This window comes from Lichenostomus cassidix, chromosome 1 (genome assembly GCF_008360975.1).
Source record: "Lichenostomus cassidix isolate B80296 chromosome 1, HeHo_3.0, whole genome shotgun sequence".
Taxonomy (NCBI): domain Eukaryota; kingdom Metazoa; phylum Chordata; class Aves; order Passeriformes; family Meliphagidae; genus Lichenostomus; species Lichenostomus cassidix.
Genome location: NC_139479.1, coordinates 26,589,790 through 26,610,843, shown reverse-complemented (window position 1 = coordinate 26,610,843; position 21,054 = coordinate 26,589,790). Strand labels below are relative to the sequence as shown.

The 21,054-nt window shown below is 43.3% G+C and overlaps 1 protein-coding gene across 5 annotated transcripts in view; it reads left to right on the top strand.

Moving 5' to 3' along the window:
- The window catches only part of LOC146444379 (LIM and senescent cell antigen-like-containing domain protein 1), a 69,159-nt gene that overhangs the window by 20,435 nt on the left and 27,670 nt on the right, over positions 1-21,054 (top strand). Inside the window, exon 1 of one of the 5 annotated variants that reach the window (XM_085053898.1) lies at positions 8,028-8,134. The exons of 1 other annotated variant lie outside the window; for it this stretch is intronic. Coding sequence is in view for 2 of the 4 variants with exons in the window: in XM_085053883.1 (XP_084910009.1) it covers positions 16,000-16,103 (104 nt within the window). In the remaining 2 variants the exon portion in view is untranslated. Of the gene's footprint in view, positions 1-8,027; positions 8,135-8,567; positions 8,679-15,810; positions 16,104-21,054 lie in introns of those variants that run through there. 3 more of the 5 variants (XM_085053904.1, XM_085053883.1, XM_085053890.1) reach the window with 3 other exon arrangements.

Genomic DNA, 21,054 nt, shown 5'->3' with positions numbered 1-21,054 from the left:
GGCTTTGCCCGAGAGCCCTGATATCTTTTTGCTCAAGTTAAACTGCTCCAATTTTTTCCTCTTTATTTTTAACCAAGCAGCCTTCCTGCTAGAGTGTTTCTCCAGACTCCATGCGGTCTGAGGTGTGGATGCAAGTCCAGAGCAGGATTTGGTTGCCTGTGGTGCACCATCTCCTGCTCCTGAATCTTTGATAAGTGGTGTTGCTTCTGTCCCAGCTGCAGAGCTGCCAGCTGAGTTCCATACCACCTCCACAGGACAGACATGTGGACTAGGGAAGGGCTGTCTGTGAATAAAAGTAATTCAGGCTATTATAACCTTCAGAAAGAAATGTTGTATACATTTCTAGTTGCTTATAAAATCCTTCTCCTTGGAGTAGATGAATTCTTATGCAAGTCTTTGCACTGTTCATTTTCTCTGTCTCCCAGAATAAGGTGGGTGAGGTGGGAGGGCAGATGGTGAGTACAGAAGTTGTCAGTGCTACAACTATGTGGTAATAATTTCTATTTCTTGAGCAATATGCAAATAGGTCAACCGGTATGTCATAAAAAAAACTGACGGCAATTCATGTTGGAACACAGATTTATTCAAACCAGGGACCCAGCTAATAATGTGAACGAAGTCCAATAATCAAAACACTTATTCATAGGTGGGGTATTTGAATTGGAGAGCCTGCAGACTCTTTCTGAGTCTATAAAGTACTTTGGAGTCTTGTGGAGGTTGTAGTGAGAACACTTGAAATTTTAAAAGGTGACTCACTGTATTTTCCCCTCCAAGCAATTGAGCTGTTTCGCTGAGCTCATTTTCACTGGTCTGGTATGTAATAACTTGTTTTTCCCTCTGCTGATGCCTAAATTCACTCCTCTAATACTGTTCTTAAATGTAAAACTTCTTTATGAACTTTTTTTAGTGATACAATTGATCAGTAACCCAGAAGTCCATAGCAGCATGAAGGATTGCCACAGATAACATAATTCTGTGCAGCTTCTTCGTCTGAGCATTGAGCAAATTGCTTTTGAATGAAATCCAGTCTTTGCAGTGAATTTTCACTCAGGTTGGGGCAGGCATTTATGCCCCAACTCTCTCTTCTGCTCTGTGGTCCAGCCCTGACCAGGTGGGCAAGTCCAGGCAGGCATTACCTTGGCTGATCTCATCCAGAGAAACCTGAGTTGGCCCTGAGATTCAAGGACAGAGTTAATGTCCACTGGTGCTGTGGGTGCAGAGGCTTCCTTCACGAGCCAAGCCACTACCCTGGTCTTGAGAAGGCTGGGGAGCAGGGCAAGCCTTCGCAGTGCCCTGGGGAGACACTGGCAAGCACAAGTTACTTGGTATCACTGGGAGGAGAAGGGGAAAGGAGTGGTTTTTATTTCTGACTCCACATGGGTGAAACAGTGAGTAGCAAAAGGGAGGTGAAACAGAAGGGAAGCAGAGTGGCCAGCAGCGGCCAGTTGGCCCCGGGTTGGTGGCAACACGCCTGGGAGGGAGATCCCTGGGCCCTTGCCAGTGAGTTTGGGAGGAAAGCAGCTACCGATGGTGTTAGTCAGTGTGACTGCTGAGTGCTGTTCAAAGGACAGATTGGGCGTTATCTCATTTCCTCTTTCACATAACCCCAGGGAAAAGGGAGAACATTAATGAAACCCTGGAGGTGAATGGAGCGAGATCCAGGCTGAAATGTGTAAAGAATTTCTCACAAGAGATTTCTTTTTGGTGCTTTTGTACCATTCCTCGGGCATAACCTTCCTGTTTGCATGTTGTTTATTTTTCCTTGGCTGTCACTGTTCCTGTTTAATCCTTAACAATAATAGTATGCATTAGTAATGGTGAGGAAGAATGCTTTTCATAACACTAATGTCAAGCCTAGTGTGATACAATTTCTGTAATATTTTGGCTTAATTTGCATGTTGTGTCAGCAGTAATACTGGATGGTTCAGAGTCTGCTGTAATGCCTGTTAGGAATGTTTCAGAGCTCATGTAAAAGGCCCCCAAAGACGTGCAGAAGAGTGACCACAGTATTAATATTTGAAAATGGTGGCAAAAAAAGGCTGCTGGAGAGCTAAAGCTCAGTCAGCTTAACTTTGAGCCCTAGCAAGCCATGCAACTAACAGTCAATATATAAGCACTTACTGAACAATACAGTATTAAAAAAGCCACATGGATTTCTAAGAACAGATAATTTCTGCAGCTCTGGCAGATAAGCATGTCTTAGAGAGGAGGAAATAAATAAGGTGTATCTACTGATGCTATCTCACACAAAATTTCATAAGCAAACAAGAGAAAGAGGCTTTAGCAGAAGAGTCACAGTGATTGACTTTGTTGGAGCACATGCCTTGCAAATTGTCTTTTGTGTATCCACTTATCTGCCCTTGCCACTCTTCTGTTGTTTCGGACCATTCACGTAAGTGCTGCTCATACCTCCTTCTGTTCCTGCACCATCCCCTTGCAAGGCATATTAGTTTGGTTTCACTGCTGTTGGCCTGGTTCAAGAGAATTACACTGCAGTTTGGAAAAAACAGTCTGGGTGAAATTGCCAGAAGGGAGATGTGCAGCTGTGTGAAAAGAAGCATTTGGACAGGAACTCATGTTTTGACACAGAGCCACCAACAGGACCCCCCTAAACAGAACCTGCCACATACACAGAACCTGCACCTTGTAGGAATTCTCTCCTTTGTCACTTGCATTTAATAACTTGATCAGTGACCTGGATGCTGCAGCTGAAAATTGGCTTACAAAGTTTGTGGATGTCCTTGACTTGGAAGAATCTTTAGGGGTACAGGAGATTAATTAAAAATGGTCTTGCCAGTCTGAAGAGAGGCTCCACAATCAAGAAGTTGAAATTTCATGAAGAGAAATACAAAGAGTTCTGTTCATGAAGGTGAATTCAAATGACCGTGGGCAGGGCCATTTGGAGGATGTATTAAAAAGGCTTAGCATGTATTATGATGTGCCTGCAGAGAAAAACGGATCTTATTTTGGAAACGCTGTGCATTAAATACAAAGAAAGGTCGACCTAGGTTATTTTGAAGAGACTGTGCATTTGTGACTGAAAAAGCCTGAGAGCCGTTGTCCTCCCAGAGGAGGATAACAGAGAGGCCTTGTTAAAGCAACAAAGCACTTGAAGAAGATGGGAAAGCGTGCAGCAGCCACTGATTGGTTAATGCTGCTTTACTGAAATCTACAAACAGGGTTGTATCCATGGATGGCAAATCTATTTTGATGGTATCTTAGTGCATCTGTAGTCTACAGAAGTAAAATAGAAGGGATATGATAGCCCTACCCAGGAATTAAAATCACTTTTTTCTCCAAAGTAGCATTTCCTCCTTCAGTGTGCTCTCGTGTCAGAAAAGAGACAGGTGCAGCAAGGTAGGTAGTTGAAGTCAGAGATCCTGAAATGGGACTCACGCCCTGACATACCTTTGATGACTGTGTCAATTGGCCATGAGAGGTGCCCATGGCTGTGCTGTCCAGGCAGCAGGGGGTGTGCATCTCCCTGCACATGAGGATGAAGCTGCAAGGAACCATCCAGCTGTATAGGGCATTATGTAGCCATCCTGTTTGTCTCCCCCTGTCCATGCCTCTGCCATCGGCAGAGATAACTTCCACTAGACCAGGTTGTTCCTCCCCTGCAGAGGAGGAGGCTGGTCAGAATGGCACGCGTGTTGTGTTCCTGGTCTGGCCATGGAGATCCTGGGGTTAGGATCTCGTCAGTTATGGTTTTGGACTCTACAGATGAAATTATAGCAGTGACCAGGACTGTCAGACTTAAAGTAGACAAACATTAATGTGTTTGGAATTCACAAAGTAATCGGCAAGTAGTGTTTATTTGTTTTGGAACAAATTCCACTGTTTTAACTGCTAAACAAGAGAAATGCCTCTTTTACTTCTTAACAGTGGTATTTCTGTGGAAAGGTCAAGCTTTTCTCCTGTTATTCCTAAGCATTTTAGAGTAGAGAAAGCTTTTGATGGCTCTCAACATCAAATTCTTCCTCTAATCAGCTGCTGCAACTCCAGTCCTGCAGCGACAGATATGCCATCTGCTTGTGCACTTGGTCCCTGCAGTCTGCTCCTGCTCCAGTCAGCCCTGCCACTGGGCCCAGGAGAGGACACGCGGTGAGGAGAGCAGCTCTAGCAGTGGAGCTGGTGTTTCCCATCACTTCCTAGCAAGGGGCCCTCAACTGAGCAGTGTGGTTCATCCCAGGGCATTGCTCCAGGCCTGTCTCAGGTGTAGCAGTAGCACTTTTGAAAAAGTGGTGTTTAGGTATTGCAGTGAGTTCAAGAGAAGACAAATGGCTGGCTGTCCTTTTGTCAGTTGAGAACAGACTATTTTAATTTGTGCCATTTCATAGAATTGTAGAATTTAAGGTGGAAGGGCCTTTTAGAGGCCCTCTAGTCCAATATCCCTGCAATGAGCAGGGACAGCTTCAATTCCATCGGGCTGCTCAGAGCCCCATCCAGTCTGACCTCGAATCTTTCCAGGGGTGGGCATCTGACAGCTCTGTGGGCAACCTGTTCCAGTGTTTCACCACCATCGTAACGAATAAATTCTTATTTGAACGGCTGGTATTGTGACTTTTTGCCTGGAGTCAGTCTGGCTTAGAGGTCCAGCTCTGATTTACATTGATCTGCTGTTAGCATTTGTTGGCCTGGGGTCTGCTTTGAAACGCAGCTGTGATGACACTGAAAAGAAGGACTGCAGGGGGAACCACAAGGGCGTTTGGGGCTTTTTCCCCGTCTTTTCAAGCAGGCTTCAGCTTTTCAGCCTGGCGATGTGCGAGGGCGCTGGGGCAGGGGAGCTCTTTGCGGGATGGGTCTTGAGGAGAGGCGGCTGCTCGGGCCCGGCCGCGGCTCTCGGGCTCCGCCTGCCGGTGCGAGCGCGGCCGGGCCGGGCCGGGCCTCCCCACGGTGCAGGGCCCGGGCACAGCCTGTGGGGCGGAGGGCTGCAGCCTGCGGCTCCTGATGCAGGCTGATGCTCCCCTGCTGTCGGGCAGGGATACAAATACAGATAAAAATGCAGTTTTCACAAACCGCCTCCGTTCCACCGCCTGCCGTGGCCCTCCCGCCCCGTGGCCCTCCCACCTCCCGAGCCCGCGGGGTTACGCCTGGCCCGAGGGGCTGTGTCTGCCGGGGGACGGGCCCTGTGCCAGTGTGCAGGATCACAGAGCGTTTTGGTTTGCAAGGGACCTTTAAGATCATCTAGTTCCATCCCTCTGCCATTGGCAGAGACACTTTCCACTAGTCCAGGCTGCTCAGAGCCCCATCCAACCCGGCCTTGAACACTTCCAGGAATGGGACATCCACAGCTGATTGAGGATGACCACGCTGAGGGAACATCTCGCTTTTGCTGAGCTGGAGGGATATTTCCTGCATCCTGCTCCCTTGTGCTGTGTACGGCATCCACTGTTCCTTGGCCCTACAGCAGCTACATTCACTAACCCGCCACACCCCAAACCCAGCTTTTTCCTAATTTGGTGACTGGGAGAGGGCTCTTGAGAGAGGAAGACGTGGGCTAAAGCTCTTTGCAGCTGGGGTGGAGGTGAGGGAGGAAGGACTATATGGGGAGGGGGAAGGAAGAGCGTGAAAAGGAGAAGCAAAGAACTTGGCTATGAGCTCCTACATCAGTTCAGCTGTCTTGTGTATACACCCTTGGCAAACTGGAACAGCTGAGGCATGAGTATGTATTTCCTTCTGCTTGTTTTGCCCAGAGACGGTGATTTCAGGGGTGACAAGGCAGACAGCTGCAGGGTGTGACTATCTGGCTTCTCCACCAGCTCCTGGCAATGCAGGCACCTCAAAGTTCTCCTTGCAGAGGGTTGCCCTTGTTGCCTGAAGCAGAGAGGACACAGACGTGTCCAGAAGCTGGAGTACTGAGCATCCTGGAGCAGCTCTGGAGATTTGTCTCTGCCTGTGTTCTGCAGTTCTGGTTCATGGTGGCCTTCTAGAGGAGCGAAGAAAAATAATCTGCATCTGTGGAAACATGGGTGTGAACCAGTGATTCCCTCCTGTAGTTAACGTTTGCTCGTAGACTAACTGTTTGGTCTAATTCCATACCTAGTACAGGTCCAGCCCCCCTCTCCGTTGCCTCAGGAGCTTCATGATCACTGCAGAGCCACATCTGCTGACTTATTTCACTGGAAGCCCTAGTGCCAGGACCAGCTGATGGGCTTGGCTGAACCGCGTGACAGTCTAGAGCTCTTTGTGTGACTCTGCCCTGCACTTCCCATCAGGCCTGATCTGGGCAACTGCAGACCACAATAATCTCTCAGTGCCTATGAGCATAGTCTCTTTGGGGCTAGTCTTGTTCTGCTCTCACTGGCCATAATTTTGTTCACAAGTTTTCTTTTAACACAGTTCATTTGGAAAACAAGTTGGTGATAAAATGCAGCTAACTATTGTGAAGTGAACAAAACTGAAAAACATGGTTTAGCCAGGCCAGCTGGTTAATTAATTGCTAAAACATGCTTTAAAATGTTAATTGAAGAGTTAATCCTTGTTTTCCTAGTTCCCTTTTAACAGATGCTTACTCACATTAACCATGAAGTGTTGCAGCTTTTCCAGTTATCGTGAATCAACAAACTGTCCTTGCCTTCCTATAAAAGCAGCACTGCTGGCATATGAGCAATATATTAACTAACATGCATTGCAGTAGCAACCAAGGCCTCTCATTCTGTGCAATGGGTTTGTTGTGATATTCTTCATCTTCAAGAACAAAATGCTCTTACTTTGACGTTTGCCACATTATTTTGAGAGACAAAAGTGCATTCTTTCGCCTGGGAGGGTAACTGTGTAGTGATAAGTTTAATGAAACTTGACTGCTGCTTTTGTACTTGAAGGGTCTTTGCAGGAAGAGATAAGAAGTTCAAATGAGGAAGCACTATGTGGCGGTATGGGAAACAGCAGCTTGGAGAGATAACGTACATTGTTAATTTGTCCACAGAAAAGGGTTGGTGATAGTGTTAAGTGGCCTGAAGACAGAAATAGGAGCAAGAAACAGGATGTAGAGACATGATGAAGGGAAAGCAAAATGAGGCTCTGCTGGTATGCCATAGCATTATTTTGTGTTTATGGTGAAAGTGGATGGTAAGGAAACTTTCCTGCCTGACCATTTGGGAGGGCACACGGGCAGTCAGGGATCCGAAGCCTGAAGCCGTACTGCTGTATGAACAGAGCTGGGGACAAGTTCTGCCTGCAGCAAATTTTGTATGTCCCCTGCAGGGATCAGGTTGTGGCCTCATTTCTTTGTCACTGATGGTGAAGAGGGTTTCAGGCACGGCTTGTTAGAGCTCTGTATATCAAGTGGTGGGGAAAGATTGTTGATTTTAAGGATATTGCTGCTTTAACCTGCAACGAATTGCCTGGGGCCTTTGAGGTGTGCCAGAGATTCAGATTGCTTTAGGAAATCTGAGTTTGAGTCTCTGTCCATACAAGAGAGACACAGCTCAACTCTTGTTTGTATGGGCAGGTTGACCACCCTAACATGCTCTAAGAGATGGTGGTTATTTTTTGTTCCCAGTTAGTCCTTGTCCTGTGCTGAGGTTGCCAGAGAGGGCAGTAGTCTTCCAGTGTGTGACACTGCCTTCATCTCAGAAAAGAAGAAAATCAGAGGATATTCCTCCTTCTCAGCAGGTGGGAGGGTGGGTTGATGGGGTCTGCCCACTCCGCATGGCACTGACAGAGATGCTTGTGATGGTTGAAGTGGCTCTGAATGACTCTGCTGCTCACCAGTGATTCCAGGGGTTGTTCTTCCCATATAGGGACCTGGAATGCTATCCTGCTGTTCCCTCTCCTGGTTTTGTACTTCTGTACCATTCAAGATGGTATAACTAAAGCTATAACCTTTCCTATGAGGTGGAAGGCTTGCTTCTTTCTCTGTCATTGGAGATGGAGAATTGGAATGACACAATTTGTGGAGTTGAACTGTGAATTTTGATAGATTTATCCTCTTTATAGCATCAAGTTTTTATGGGGTTAAACAAGGAAGTGGTTTACTGAGTCACTTAAATTATTTTTTTCTTTTAATTTTATCACAACTACCAGTCACAACCACAGGGAAAATATGCAAACAGTGGGCATTTGATGTAAAGCTTTATATGGGAAAGTCTGCTCATTGTGAACGTGCTGCCAGCGGGACTACAGGCTGACAGTAAGTATCCATCTGGTCACTGGGGCTGAGGGTCTGGCTGTGGCATCTGCCAGACTGCACATCATGCTCCCTTCTGAGTTGACAGCCTGGCTATGAATTACATGGGCTTTCAGTCATTCACAGGGAAATTCTTGAGAGCAGGAGCCATGCAAGGGAATGGTGATAAATTGAGTTAGGAAGAGGATTAGTAATAGTTTTACTTGCTGGGTTTTATTACTGGTGACAGCAAGCAGCATGGTAACAGAGCTTTTAGCAAAATCCTTTGTTGTTCTGGAAATGCAAGGAGGTAGGTATTTTGATACTCCCAGTAGTTTTTTATCCTTTGCTCCCTGGGAGTGTTTTTAGGCACGCTGTTTTGTCCCCACCCAGAACAGAGGACTTGTGGTCAGTTTGAAGATACACAATTGCTGATGGGTTTTCTTTGAGCAGAGGGATAATTAGCAGTGGCTGAGGAAGAGGACACTGTGGCAGAGTAACTGAACCCAAAACTGTAATTCCAGTAGAAGGAATAGATTTGACCCACCTGCTACAGGAATCGCTTCTGGTATGGTTATGTTCAGAAGTCAGTAACTTTTCCAGTGAAGCAAAGCTTTTATGGTAGGGCAGCTGTGCATTTTTGGTTTAAGGCTTTTGCTGTAGTTTGAGAATCTTAAGTATGTTTTACATGTGCTTTAAAATATTGTGAAAAATCCATATGAGTTCATATTTTTATGTTTTATGCTGAATCCCAAAGTAATTTTACAGTGTTAGGGGAAGGGGAGGTTGACTTTTCCATTTTGCATCATCCTTAATGTCCAGGTTGAATTGCTTTTATTTCTTGTGGACTCTGATTTTTTTTTTCTCAGCATGGATTTTTCTGCTTGGAAATGAATTACGGGTTATAATTTTGAAACCAAAATGTATATACTTAAAAATTAAGATACTTTTGAGTCACTAAAAATTGCACCTTGCCTGTGATTTTTAAGTATTTTTTCATATACTCAGCTTTATTTTTTGCAGACACCTGATCTACTTTCTATATGTTTGCTTTAGAGAATATATTTAGTTCTTATATACTAGAAACCATCATACTACAGGTTTCTGAGCTTTTAAAGGTGATAATCTCTAGGGACCCACTGTTTTCTACCTTTCTTGGAAATGCTGGTCCGAGTATAGAATCAGTTTTCAATATGTCTGACCTGTGCTGTCTCAGGTGTTTTCTCTGTGTCCCTACTGCCTCCTCCCCTTTTCTCTGTAATGTGTTTTCCCTGCCTTGGTTTTTTGGGCAGTAAAGACTGTGTGAGGTACTTGTATGGTGTGTTTACAGGCATAAAGTCAGGATCATTGCATCTTCTGGGCCACTAAATTGACCATCCCTCACCATACAACCAGCAGCCTTCAAGGCTCTGGTACGCTCTTGGGAATTCAGTGTTGGATTGACCTCTAAAACAGCAGCCCTTAGAGCAGTAAAGCAGTGTCACCTACTGCTTTCACGGTTGTATTTGGTTGTGTGTCAGCAGGTGGTGGTGCCTTCAAGCCATGTGCATGTTGTCAGAGTCACCAGCACCTCTCCAGCCCTCTCAAGGGGAGTGTACTGTCTTTTGTCCTTGGCATTTCATTTCAGTGTAAGGACACAAAACCTTGATGAGAAGCTTTTCTTTCTTTACTTGTAATGTAGCAGTAGCTATTTGAAAATTATTTGTGAGATGGAAAGGAAAGGGTCTGGGAGAGTAATTGCTGGGAGTCAACAGAAAAAGCAGTTTATAGCCTGCCGTGGTTTTGTTTGCATTTATTTAACCCTGATGAGTGATGTTTGGAGAAAAATTATGATTTCCTAAAAGTCCTGTTTCTTCACTGAAAGGGCAGAGTCAGTCTGGGACCTGTTTTGAGATGTCCCACTAGCTCTCCACCCAAACAAGGTCTCAGCAATTGCCCATCTGAAATGGCTCAGTTGGCTCTTCTGCACCCTTGGAAGGACTTGCTGACTTTTGAGACACAAACCCAACTGTCAGAGCAGGTGATTCCTTGGGGTATCTGGGGCAGCAGCTCCCTGGGCAGTTTCCTTCATTTGCTGCCTGTTTTCTGGTTCTGCTTTTGTCTTTTTTAAATTATTATAATTTTTTTTTTTTAATTTTTTTTTTAATTGGAGGTTTCTTCAGTCTTTTTTAGCATCTACTGGGGAACATCTAACCACCCAGTAAGCAAGCTCACACCCAAGGCTTTTTGCCCTCATTTCTAAAGTCATTTTGTCCCATCATAGTAGAATAAAGTAAGCCACCTGAATCAATCTACAGTAGCAGAATGCAAGTAGAAGTCAACTTGTTTAAATATAAGACTTTTCAGCTTGGGATCTTCATGCATCATAAACAAAGTGCTTAAATATAAAAGGTGCATGTCTGATGGAGTTTGAAAATCTCTGTTGGGAAGAGGCTTTTAATTCCTAGAAAGTAAGAATTATTCTGAAGGGTAGGTCTGGATCTAGAAATGCAGGCTGGGACTTGCCTGTGTTTTTCCACATGCTCTAGGCTATGAAAATTAATCTAAACTGTGATTTTAATATCTTACCCCGTTGTATACTGGGTCCATGTGAGTACTTATCTTAAAGCATCAACTGTTTGCCAGCTTGTCACTTTTTTTAAGAAGCTTATATACAAATGGCAAGACAAAACTGATTCATGCTGTCACATGCTTTCTGCTTTGCACACCTGCTCACGCATGGATTATCTGCTGATTAACAGCGTAGATTCCTGGCTATAATGCTAACCTGCATCTTTGCCTGCTGGTCTGTCATTCGTCTGTGCTCTCAGCTTGGCCCTGGGCTGAATTACTAAAGTATGTGGGTTAATCTGTATCTCCCTCTGGCTGTGGAAAGAAATACTGGCACGAGAAACAAGGCAGTATTTTCCCAGTAGAGGGAGGTATTGTAAAGCTCAGCCAAAGCAGGTTTCTGCTTGCTGGAGAAACGTGTGCCTTTTGCAGGGTTTTTTTTTTTCCTGCTGAATTTAGGAATTCTGGAGCAGCACGTGCAGAGAGCTAGGAGAGGGAAAGCAGAATACGTTGCTCCACATTCAGGCAGACAGAAGATTTTCCCATGTTTGCTTTTGTATGTTTTTGTTATTTTTGGAATAGTATATGTGGAATGAGAGCAGGCATCTCTGCCTGCTCTTCACCAAAACCTTACGGGCCACCAACCTTGGAAGTGGAGATGCCTTTGGCACTGCCAGGATGAGAAAGGAGCCCCGTGCTCACCGCGATAGTCCTGCCTTCCCTTTGCCCACTCAAATCCCAGAGGACTTCAGTGGGTTGAGTGCATCACTGCTCTGAAGAGTGTTGACTGCACCATAAAATCACAGAATGGTTTGGTTTGGAAGGAACCTTAAAGATCATCTACTTCCAACTCCCCACCACCCCCCTCCATAGGCCAGAACACCTTGCACTAGACCAGGCTGCAACCATCATGTAGGTTTTTACTTTACTTTGTATGGCAGGGACAGGCATTAGTAGATGAAGTTTAATAAAAACTAGTAACTGCTGTTAAATTGCAACAAATCCACTTGGTCAGCTGGAGCATGGACATAAATCCAAAGCTCTCCTTTGTAGTGTGGCTATAGATGAAGTGCCTCAGTGCTTAGCCTAATCCGCAGATTAAATTTGCATGCTTCAGGATGGGTTGATCACTAAGTGGAACATGGCAGGAAACATAAAAACAGATGTTGGAGTGACATTAGGCAAGGAAGGAAACATGTAATTAATTATTTAACTCCTTGAATCAACAGTTTAGGCTCCCATGAAGCTTTGAAATTTTAGTTTCAAAGTGCGTGCCCTTAGAATTTGTGGTTTGGCATTCTCTCTGTGTATTTCATTTTATCACTGCCTGCCCTAGCAGGGACCCACAGTGTGGTACACTATTCCTTGATATCCAAATCCATCTGTGGGGACTCATAATGTAGCTCCAGAGAGGCATGAAGCGTTGTTGGCAATGGCATATCAGTTGGGTGCTTCAGGAATTCCTGCAAAACTCTTGGAAGGGTTATTGCCACATTCCTTCATTTTCTGCAGCGAGTCCTTTGCTGACGTATAAGCCTTTTCCTTCACTGTAAAGTGTATTTTTCTCTCAGATCTTGTGAGAAGTAGTAGAAAACCATCACTCTTGTACACATTCCTCTGGAAACTGATCCCAGTGATAAACTGGGTGAGCAATGGGAGGATAGAGGAATGTGCTCCCCTTTTAACATGCAGCCACCTTGTAACTTCATACTACAGGCATTCCTGTAGTGTTCTTAGAACACTCTTCTGATTGTTGTTTTAACTGTCTGTGCTGCCATAAAACCAGTTTTTTCTATTCGATTTGAAAGTCTTCAACTAAATTTAATTAAAGTTTAGTTGTTTTTTCAAAGTTTGGTAAAAGCCAAAATGCAAGAACATGCCACTAAGAGTGAATAAAAGATGAAACACATCAATAAAGACTTTTCTGTGTGGAATGAGAGGATCTAAAACTTTGTCTTTTCTGGTTTCTACAGTTAGTGTGTATTCTCTGTAAATATACGCTCATGAAGAAATGTCTTGAATTTGAAGCACTTGGCATTTATTGTTATTCCTAAATTCAATTACATGTTTTCTAACATCATGAATTACTGCTTACATCCCTTTGAATGTGGTATAAAGTAGCCAGACACAATATGTCTTAAAAGATTTTTAAATTGGAAAATTCTCCTGAATAGCTAGAGTTACCAGAACAGCAGTACTTCCATAGAAATTTAAGAGAGAGCACTGCAGACTTCGACTATCAAGATATAAATGCTCTGTAGCACTGCAGTGAAAACTCAACTGTGAACCTTGCCTCACATAATAAAAAGTTATTTACTGCTTGTGATGAATGAAGGATTGCACAGTTTCTGTCCCAGTTCCACCTTTTACTGATTAGACATGGGGGAATATTTTCCTGTACTGAAAGACAGGTACCACCATGGTTATCCATTGCATTACAGTAGCAATGTTGGCTTTCTCTGGGAGCAGGAGGAAGGTCAGTTGCCTGAGGTAAGAGTCACACACTGGAAAATGAAGAGTAAACCTTCAAAGTGCAGGACATACAAGAAGGCTGTGCATTACTGGTAATGAAAAAGCTGTGGTAACTTGGCTGGTCCTCAAAAATTCTGATGGAATGTGAAAGGTCCAAGTGGCCCCATCCCACATGAGAAGAATGTAATCTCTCAAAAAAAGGAATTATAAACAGCAGATAGGGGCTAGAAGGTAAAAAGGGGTGTGGGGAGCAGGAGGCACTCGCTGGGGAAGCTCTCCTTGCAGGGCCAGGTCTATCTGAGTTGCTTTGTGAAAGCATTTAAGTGAGTTAATGGAGAAATAACATTTGTGTACTGCAACATCTCTGCAAAAAATGCCCTTATGACTTGTATTTGATACTCAGAACTTAAGGTTTGACTGGGTAAATTCAGATTTGAAACCTCTTTTCTTGTGAGGATTCATGGGCAATCCCACAGGGCAGAAAAGGAGTCCAGTTTGCATTTCTTCTTGTAGAAAACTTTTTGCTTGTTCTGAAGTCCTCACAAGAAAGTGTTTTGTTTGTCAGTGTAGACCCCTGTTGGAGTTTGCTGAAGGGGCCTGTGGAATGGAGCTATGGAGCTGAGTCCCAGGTCTTACTTTAAAACCTAACTGTCTTACCCTCCTTTATATTTAGGTGGACTTGATCTGTATAACATCTCATTTTTGTGTCTGGACTTGCTTCAATTTGCATGCTCTGTCTGGTTGTGTTAATTTTAAATTTTCATAATACTGGTTTGGTGCAGCTCTGGTTTCCAAGGACATTTGAGTAAAAGTTGTTGCCCAAGGACAGCAGCTGCTCGTGCAGATAAATAAAAGTTTAATGAAGTGATGTGTTTCACACTAACACAATGTGCATCAAAGTGGGTGAAGAGTTGTCCTTTCATTTACTGGCTTGTGTCATGTTTAATATAAAAGTATTCCATATATTCGGAACAGATGGTTACTGTAGTGAATAAAAATTTATGAACAAATTTGTTGGTAATAGTTCAATTTCAATAGTTTACAAAGAGCTTTTTAATAGAAAAAAATGTACTCATCACTTTTTAGATTATTATCCAAAAATGATCATTTGCACAAAGATAAATAATTGGTACAGGGACATTTAAAGCAGAGTGTAAACTGTTGATAATGTATAAAAGCTGCTGTGCCATGAACATCTGTCATCTGCCGTCCTTAACTTCTGCTCATAACAGCATTAACTTTGCATTGCATTGCTGATTGACTGGCTGCAAGGAATTGGCATTTCGTTATGTTTAAGCTTATCCTACTGTGTACTGAGAAACAATTTTAAATACTTCATTTGAAACTGGAATGCAGCATGTTTAGGCAAATATTGTGATCATTATTGCTTTTATTTTCTGAGGACAGCTATATGTACCTCTTGTTGACAGTTCAGTGCACACAACCCTCTAACAGCATATAAATCACTTCGAATTTTTGCAACCATTATCTATTTGGCATGTTATGTGATTTCTTTTCCAAAACAATTTCTGTTATTTTTCCATTGTGTTTAATATTATGCATGGATGACATTCCAGGCTGAAGCACATTGATAGTATTATATAAAATTACCATGTTTATGTTCAGTCTGATAATCTCAACAAAATTGGTGTCATATGATAATACGCAGTGTTATCTATGTTACACTTTTTTCCTTAAAAGAAATTTTAAAATTCTCTTCCATGTATTCTGCTACAAAATAAACACTTTAATAAGGAACTCTGTAATTCATACCACATAGAACTTGTTTCCTATTATAGTCAAAATAGTCCTTGCAAATTGTTAGGTTTCTTGGCTTTTATTAAATGCAAATTCATTTAAAACACACACCTTCCCCACTCACCACACAGAAGTAAAATCTCTGAATTTTTTGTTTATATGTATCAAGAATAATGTCAAAGAAATGATAAATATTTTTCAAAAAGGGGGAAGCTTTTTTGAAGCCTCCTGAAATGTTTTATTTACTACTAAAAATTTACTAAGTGAGATGAGACACAGAGCTTGCAAAATTCCCTTCTAACCACCTTCCTGCCTTGCAGGAAACTTCAAGCACTTCCATTCCTGTTTTACAATTACAGAGGACACTCCATCTCTACAAAATGCGACAAACTGGTACAGTGGTTGTGTTTTGGTAGTTGATAGTAGACAGAAAATTACATTGTGGTTTTCTTCTGATTTTCAATGTAGGAAAAGAAAAATGCACAGTGCTGTTGCATTTGCAGAAGAGTATTTTAATGCTACTTACTGAAGTTACTTTGTGGCACACTTTGCTGTGTTAACCTCCCTGTCAGAGCTTGCCAACGTGCTTGAGTAACTCTGAATTTTCATAGCTCTAATGACTTTCCTTTTGTCATAAATTATGAGCGGAAAGAGTAAACAGCCCATCGCAGTGCTGGAGATGTGTAGCTTCTTGCAGAGGTGCTGGGAGAGCCGCGGGCTTTGCCCAGCACGGGGCAGGGTCGTGCCTGTGGGGGCGGTCAGAGTTTCAGGAAAGCTGGAGGGAAGGGGGTGAGCGTGTCACACACATCCCTTAGGTGTGATCCAGAGATAAAGGAAATGTGGTGCCCTTTGGGAGGGTGTGTACCTATGAGAAACAGGAAGCAGCTCGGCGGGTGCGTGCCCTGCCTCTCTGCCTGCAGAGGTTGGTGGCTCCGGCGGGCGCAGGTGTGCCGACACACCGCCCAGCCCAGCCGCTGCTCTCCAGGCATCTTGGCAGGCGCGCTCCTCGGCACCACAGCTGGGAGAGGCGGGGGAAAGAAACCCAGCCCAAAGCCAAAACACCCCCCTCATCTTTAAAAAAAACCCAGCCCTCCTCCAGGTAGGGGAATATGACGGCCTTGCAGCTGAAAGAGTTGTCACATTCAGGTCTGTACAGGAGGAGACGGGATCGGCCCGACAGTGTCCTGCCCGGGTCACAGGAAGAGAGCCTGAGGTGAGTGCAAATGGATGGTACTGCCAGGGCACCGAGCCCTTCTCTGCTGCCCGCTTGCTTTCGTGGTTTAAGAGACAAAATGCAAACACAGCTTTGGAAAGTCACTGCAAAACATACGCATCAAGAAGCAGCCCCGAAGCACGGCGGAAAAACCCCCAGAGGAGGGATAGCAGGAGCCATGCGGTGACCTTATGTATTCTGGCGAGGGTGTGACAGCCTTCCCTGACTTTGGGAAGGGCAGATGTTAGCTGGCATTTACTTCTGGATCCTTTCTGACAGCCAGCACTTGCAAGTAAATAAACTTTTCGGAGCCTGACAACTTTGGTCTGTCTGCTTTGAAGCTCGTTCTGGGTCAGCCAGGTTCTGTGGGTTGTGCTGCCTGTTGAGGGTCTTGGCACAGTCCCTGCATCGGGCTGATGTTGTGGAGCTGAGGTGGCTGCTGGGCTCTGAGTTTCTTCATGGGGGATTCTTTGTTGCGGAAAGGGCTCTAGACAAAAGAATGCAGGATGGCCACTTAGCCTGACCTCACTCAGGAAGGATGACCAAAAATCAGAAACCCATTTAATGTCTGGAGTTACCTTCCTGATGCTGCGAACCTTTTGAAAAAATCAACAATGAATTTGCAAAAAGCCTCTGTTTGAAGCAGGAAGAGTAAAGATTCATTTGTAACTTGAGTAAATGCAGACATCAAAAAAAAAAAAAAGTTAAAACGCAAAGGTGTTTTTCTAAGTGTGCTCAGCGTGAAAGCAATCCATTCCCACTTCACGCTCCTCAGGAAAGGAACCTTGTGTATCTGCTAACAAAAGCCTCGGTGGAGAGGAAGTACTTCCTACCTCCTGATGCCTGTTTCATTGTATTTTTAGATTATTTTTCCTTGGTAGTGGTTGTGCGTCAGGTTGGAGTGCTGCATAATTTGACAGGTTTTTGTTACTGTGTTTTTGTCAACGGCATTAGCGATTTCAGAAGAATGGTTATTCAGAGTTGGGGGATTTACTCTTTTTTTATAACTAAGGCCCTTAATTAATTCAGAAATTATTTGCCTTGAGATGTCAGAAATATCATATCACTTCTAGAAATGTGTTAACTTGCAGGTTTGATAGGTGTGCTTGGTATCTCTTTGTAGCATTAATTCTGAATTTATTTCCTAGATGGATTTCTAATAGCATTAGCAGCATATATTTTATATTCATATGACTGCAGATGGAAGAATAACCAGACTTAGTAGAGTAAGAGATGTGCAGAAATTCGTGACATTTTTACATTTAGTTTCTTTTGAACAAAACTAGCAATGAGTAAGAACAGATCTATTTGGGGAAGAGAAAGTTTCTTTTTAAAGTATATACCTAAAAATTAGTACCAGCTCTGTATGATTCTGTTGCTGTTATTACTGTGCATGTCCAAGGTGGGAATGAGACCATTTTGGGGCTGGATAGGGGGAAGGGGTGTGTTTACTGCACCAGTGTAAGTCCAGATATTTTGATCCCCTGAGCTTCTTCTGGTTAGAAATGAGAACTACATGAAACAGGGATTGTTCTTGAGAAGTAAAATCCAAATTGCAGGAAATAGCAAATCAGGGGACTTGTGAATCAGCTCAGGGTAGGATGCTGGAGGTACAAGAAGGTGAATAGAGCATGGTCAGATGATGCTTTTAGAGCCAGGGGACAAGCCAGACCTACAACCAGAGCTTATCTTATGTTTGCTAATAGCTTAAGCTTGTTCTTACTCAAACTAAACCTTGCTCCTTCCTAACCCACATTGTGATATTTCAGTGTGTTGCAAGGCAGGCTTATTTGTCATTTTTACTGCATTCTCCATGACAGAAGTCTATGGCATTATAAATACAGAATTATGACATATCAGCAGGGCAAAGAGTAATTGGGAACAAAGAGGAAAAGTTCATTAGTTTTCTAAAAATGGAAAGCTCTAGTTTTTTCCGTATGTTCTCCCGGTGCCACTTAGCTGTCTGTCCTTAGCAAATACTTTCAGAGTATCTAGTATCCACTCAAAAAACAAGGGGTTTCTTTCTGTCTGCTAAATATATCTTGCCATCCATGGCTTTGCAGTGCCCTCCTGTAGTATCTCTCTCCAGTTCTTTGTTCTAGTGCCTTTGTATTTTGTTTTGCATGCATATTAATCCAGATGTGTTAAATAATATCAGCCCTCGAGCAACAGTTTACTGAAACCTACTTTCTCAGTTCAAGTATTCTTCTTATCTTGGGCCAAAATGTACTCAAGATGCCAGTGTCCCTAGGACACCCTTTGAGAGCTTCTGTATTTAAAATCTTTAACTTCAGCTGCTGGGTCCAGCCATTGGAGCAAGAGCCAGATGTGCTTGGTAGGACAGGGACTTGAGTACCTGAAAACTGTGTCTGAGACATAGCCAAGTGTTGGTATTACAAAGCAGCTCAGCAGGGCTTGGTGCCAAAATTCTGCCTTTGCTCTTTCCTGGGAATGTCAGTATGATTTGTACTTGAAACACCTGAGATTGCTAATAATTAGGGCACTGTGAAACAATGTACTGAAACTCCTGAATGTGCACCAGAACATATTCTTGTCATATAGTGTATCATATACATTTAATTTGTCCTGATAGCCCAACATATTGGTGGGGATGGGAAATCTGGCTTCTCTTTCTGTCTCACTCCACTCATCACTTAACAAACCTCATAACCTCTCTGGCAGCCTTTTAATCTGCTGCTGGAGATGTAACTGGTGCTTCACTGACTTTATAGGGAGCTTTATAGGGAGCCTGCCTGTGCCAGGTAAAAGGTGGTCTGGATAGCTCATCCTTTACTTGAACTTGCACAGTACAAAAATGTGCTTGGTTTACACCTCTGCTAAGGTACGGGTGGTGAATGCAGACCTCTCTTTGCCTGTTTGAGCAGACTCAACCAGCTCATAAAACCTTAATTATGCACGATGCTCCCCGGGTGCAGAGTTCAAAGAGCAGGAGGATGCCTGGCACCTTCATCTCTCTCCTGTGAGCAACAGATGCAGCAGTCATTAAACTAAAAGCAGCCTGAGAAATCTGCCTTTCCAAACCTGTTTTTTTTTCCTTTTCCCATCAAATATTGATTTGGTGGGAAAAAGATGACAGCACCTGTAGGTCTTGTCTTGCTTTGTCTTCAGAAACAACATGTAAAAAATTCTGACTGTATGCTGAGCTATTCTTTCTTGCTTTTCTCAGCAAACAGGATGCAAAGGAAATTGTACACATACATGCATGATTAATCATTAGGAGTCACTTAGCAATAGCAGCGTGCTTGCTATTTTTGTTCTTTCCCCATCTGATCCCATAGGTTTTTGTAAAAACAGAATGATTCCTCTAAAAAAATTGATACTGTTAATTTGCAAAGCTCATTATGAGGTACTGGCAAAAGCAGGGGCAATTCTCTTTGAGGTTTTTTTTTTTGACAATTACACTTAAAAGTGAATTTTATCATTGTCAGCTACTATCTGTAGCTCTCTTTTCTAAGTTCATATGCATTCAAATGTCATTAAAAATATAAACAACTTTTGAAGAGGTTAGTCTCAAGTTTTTACCAAACAGTAAATTTCAGCATTTACAACAAATAATCATTGATGAGCTTCCATCAGTGTCTGTCAGTCACTCATAGTTCACTTGTAGTTCACTGCTCTGTTCTCCTGTGCAGAAAGCACTGTAGATGTTTTCCATATTAATGGTTTTAAAGTATCTGCATTCCCTTTGCTCTCTGCTGCTGAAGCTGATGGGTACATGTGTGTGAGTAGGTGCAGGCAATCTTCTGCTGGATCTGTTCAGGCTCCCACCTGCCTCTGCTCATTGACTCCAGGCTGAAAGGCATGTGGATGTGCCCCAAAATTTCATGCACAAAGACTCCCTCACAGATGAAACAGGATACATAAGCACATTCTTACGTCCCACTGAGCCTTAGGGGGCTGGGCTCTGCACAGCAAGGCTTGTAGGTGAATGTAAAAAAGAAACAAAATCCTCCCCATCAGGTGGTAGGGGTGAGTGTCTCCCTTTTTGAGATACAGCATGTGGGAGTTGTGCAAGGTCACAAATTTCACATGTGTAACAGCCAGACAAGGTGTACAGCTGTTTCCAGCCTCACACCAGCCCTGAAGACCTGCTCTTCCTAGGAAGAAGGAATGAAAATGCTGGTCAGGGACTGTCTGAGAAACCAGGGACCCTGTTGAGCTTTCACATGCTTTAGGGTACTAAGAACAAGTTAAAGGGAAAATAAAAAATCTGTCTGCACTTGCAAACTTACCTAAATTTGATTTCTCTTGGTAATGTTTCTTTATAGCATCACCAGTGTTTACATTTGTATGACTGCTTTCTGTGAGTTTCACTTGCTCACCGTGCCAGCATCAGCAGGTGAAGCAGTAATTATTCCCTACATTGGTAAAAAAAGTGATTAATTTTTTAAAGCAGGAAAAACTTAGAAATGCCACGACACAAAAATTGTGCTTCTTCGTTTGCTCTGCTTAATAACTCTGCTGGAATAGTGGAGAGCTGCGTACTATGGATACTCACTTGAATCAGGTGCTTGGGAGCTCTGAACTAAGAAATACTTTGGCTCGTCTGCTAGCTGCTCTAATTGGAGAAGGGGTTTATCCATGTAAATGTAACACTGAATTGGTGCCATTAATTGGAGAAACTTACAGCCAGCAAAACTATGCTTCATGGTTGACTTTAATATTAGGATACTTAGAATTTGCATTGAGCCTTAGTTTGAGGTATCCAAATGACTCGAGGCTTTACTGTTCATTTGTGCTGTACTTTTCATTGCTCTAGGGGTTAAAATAACTCCTGAAGAACACACCCTTTTTTGCTTGCCTTCTCTCTCACCTCTTGTCTCCTGCATTGCATAACAGCTAAGCAATTTTGTTTGACTTGCTCACCCAGACTATGACCTCCTGTGACTCCAAAGGATCGGAGATAGCTGCTTGTGTAACATCAACCCAA